A 1,450-nucleotide genomic window follows, 5' to 3' on the forward strand; every position below is an offset into this window, starting at 1 on the left:
GGAGCCCTCCGTGTACTTGAGGGGGGGGGACACACCAAACCCCAGCGTCCAGACGCTCCCCCGACCAGTCTCCACGGCAGGGGGATGCTCGACGGCTTTTAGCCGTGTCATTATAACGGCTCTATGCCGTTACAGCACGCCTGTGCTGTTTTTCTGGCGTGCTTCGGCGGCGCTGGCCTGACTCGCGGTCGCGCCAGTCGTGCCAGGTCCCCTTTCTTCCCCCCTTCCCTAGCCGCTTGGGGGGAAGTTTTAAGTTTCGTCTGAAAGATCGCACTATCGGAGCCAAATGTTTTTCCGGAGGCAGCTGCGCCTGCGCTGTTTGCCCGAAACCAAACGGAAGAAGTTTTCTTGCCGTTTGGTTCTTAACCTGGCAGGCCAAACACTCGGGTAGAAATAAGTTCTTGCGAATACTGGACTGCTCTGTCTCCTGTCGTGCCGTACCGCCTTGCTTCGACCGCAGATCAGACGTTTGCTACCAAAACTGTTGGGGGAAGAGAAACGCGGTGATATTGGTAAGAGTGAAAAAGGACTGTCGTACAGAGGTTTGACCTCAGATGGGAGTTAGAAGCTAAGTCGAGTGGAACTGCTGTTCGAGATAATAAAACGTGAAAGATAAGGACCAAAATAAAAGCATAAACGCGCTGGGAATGTTTTGTGCGTAACCCTTGGTCGTAGCTGCTGTCCACCAACTCAAACCGTTTGCTTATCTGACTCAATGTGGCAGTAATGAGATGAAAGACCTGCGCTGTCTGTTTGCTGCAGATACTGCGTTGCTCTTAACTTTGCAAGTCATCGCCGCCGAGCGAACGCCTCGTCCTGTTACTAGAGCAAACAAAGACTTAACGCCTTGCGTTTAACGAGTCTGTGTCCACGTTTGCCGTGAAGCGCCGTGAGAAGTTGCGTTTAGGGGCAGGGGACGAATGGCGTTGCCCTGTTCCCCGCGCGTTTGGGAGCTGCAGTGCACAGGCAGGTCACCTTCCTCCCCGGGGGTGGGTGCGAGAGATTTTTGGGGGATGCTGTGAAAACTTTGGGCCTCTGTTTGAATGCCGACGGATTCGCTGTTTGGACACCGTTTAAATTAAGCTGTGCCACTGGGAATACGGAGTCATAGCCGTGGAATTAGTGTCTACATGCAAATCAGCATGCTTTTGCGAATAGGTGTGTATATACTTTGCTTATGTTGGCAGGTAAAGAAAGTTGCCTACATCTTTCTCCTTGCCCAAAAGATTTTTGCAAGTGTCCTGAGTGGAGGAGGAAGGAGGAGTTGGTGTTGAGGCTGGCCGGCGGAGTTCCTGACTGCTCGCTCCCTTCCCTTCGGCGGTTTGCTGCCCGCTCTTCTTTGGGGTTATTGCTCATCGGGAGCGTTTTGGTTTGTAACACGGTTACCCAAAGCTGTCCTAGCCCGCCTGGGGGCAAGCAGGCCGCTGCTGGTAGGTGAGAGTGAAAAGGT

At 53.2% G+C, this 1,450-nt stretch overlaps 2 protein-coding genes across 2 annotated transcripts in view; one reads left to right on the forward strand and one right to left on the reverse strand.

Moving 5' to 3' along the window:
- The window catches only part of LOC103914392 (ribosome biogenesis protein bop1-like), a gene marked incomplete at its 3' end in the record, with an annotated part of 70,926 nt that extends 70,815 nt beyond the window's left edge, over positions 1-111 (reverse strand). Inside the window, 1 exon segment of the mRNA XM_009321025.1 lies at positions 66-111. Coding sequence (XP_009319300.1) covers positions 66-111 — 46 coding nt within the window.
- A 12-nt stretch (positions 112-123) lies between these two features.
- HSF1 (heat shock transcription factor 1) overlaps positions 124-1,450 on the forward strand; it is an 81,886-nt gene continuing 80,559 nt past the window's right edge. Inside the window, exons 1-2 of the mRNA XM_009321026.1 lie at positions 124-192; positions 375-512. Of these exons, the coding sequence (XP_009319301.1) occupies positions 124-192; positions 375-512 (207 nt within the window). The remainder of the gene's footprint in view (positions 193-374; positions 513-1,450) is intronic.

The sequence above is a fragment of the Pygoscelis adeliae genome, unplaced genomic scaffold, assembly GCF_000699105.1.
Source record: "Pygoscelis adeliae isolate BGI_AS28 unplaced genomic scaffold, ASM69910v1 Scaffold493, whole genome shotgun sequence".
In the NCBI taxonomy this organism is placed as follows: Eukaryota; Metazoa; Chordata; class Aves; order Sphenisciformes; family Spheniscidae; genus Pygoscelis; species Pygoscelis adeliae.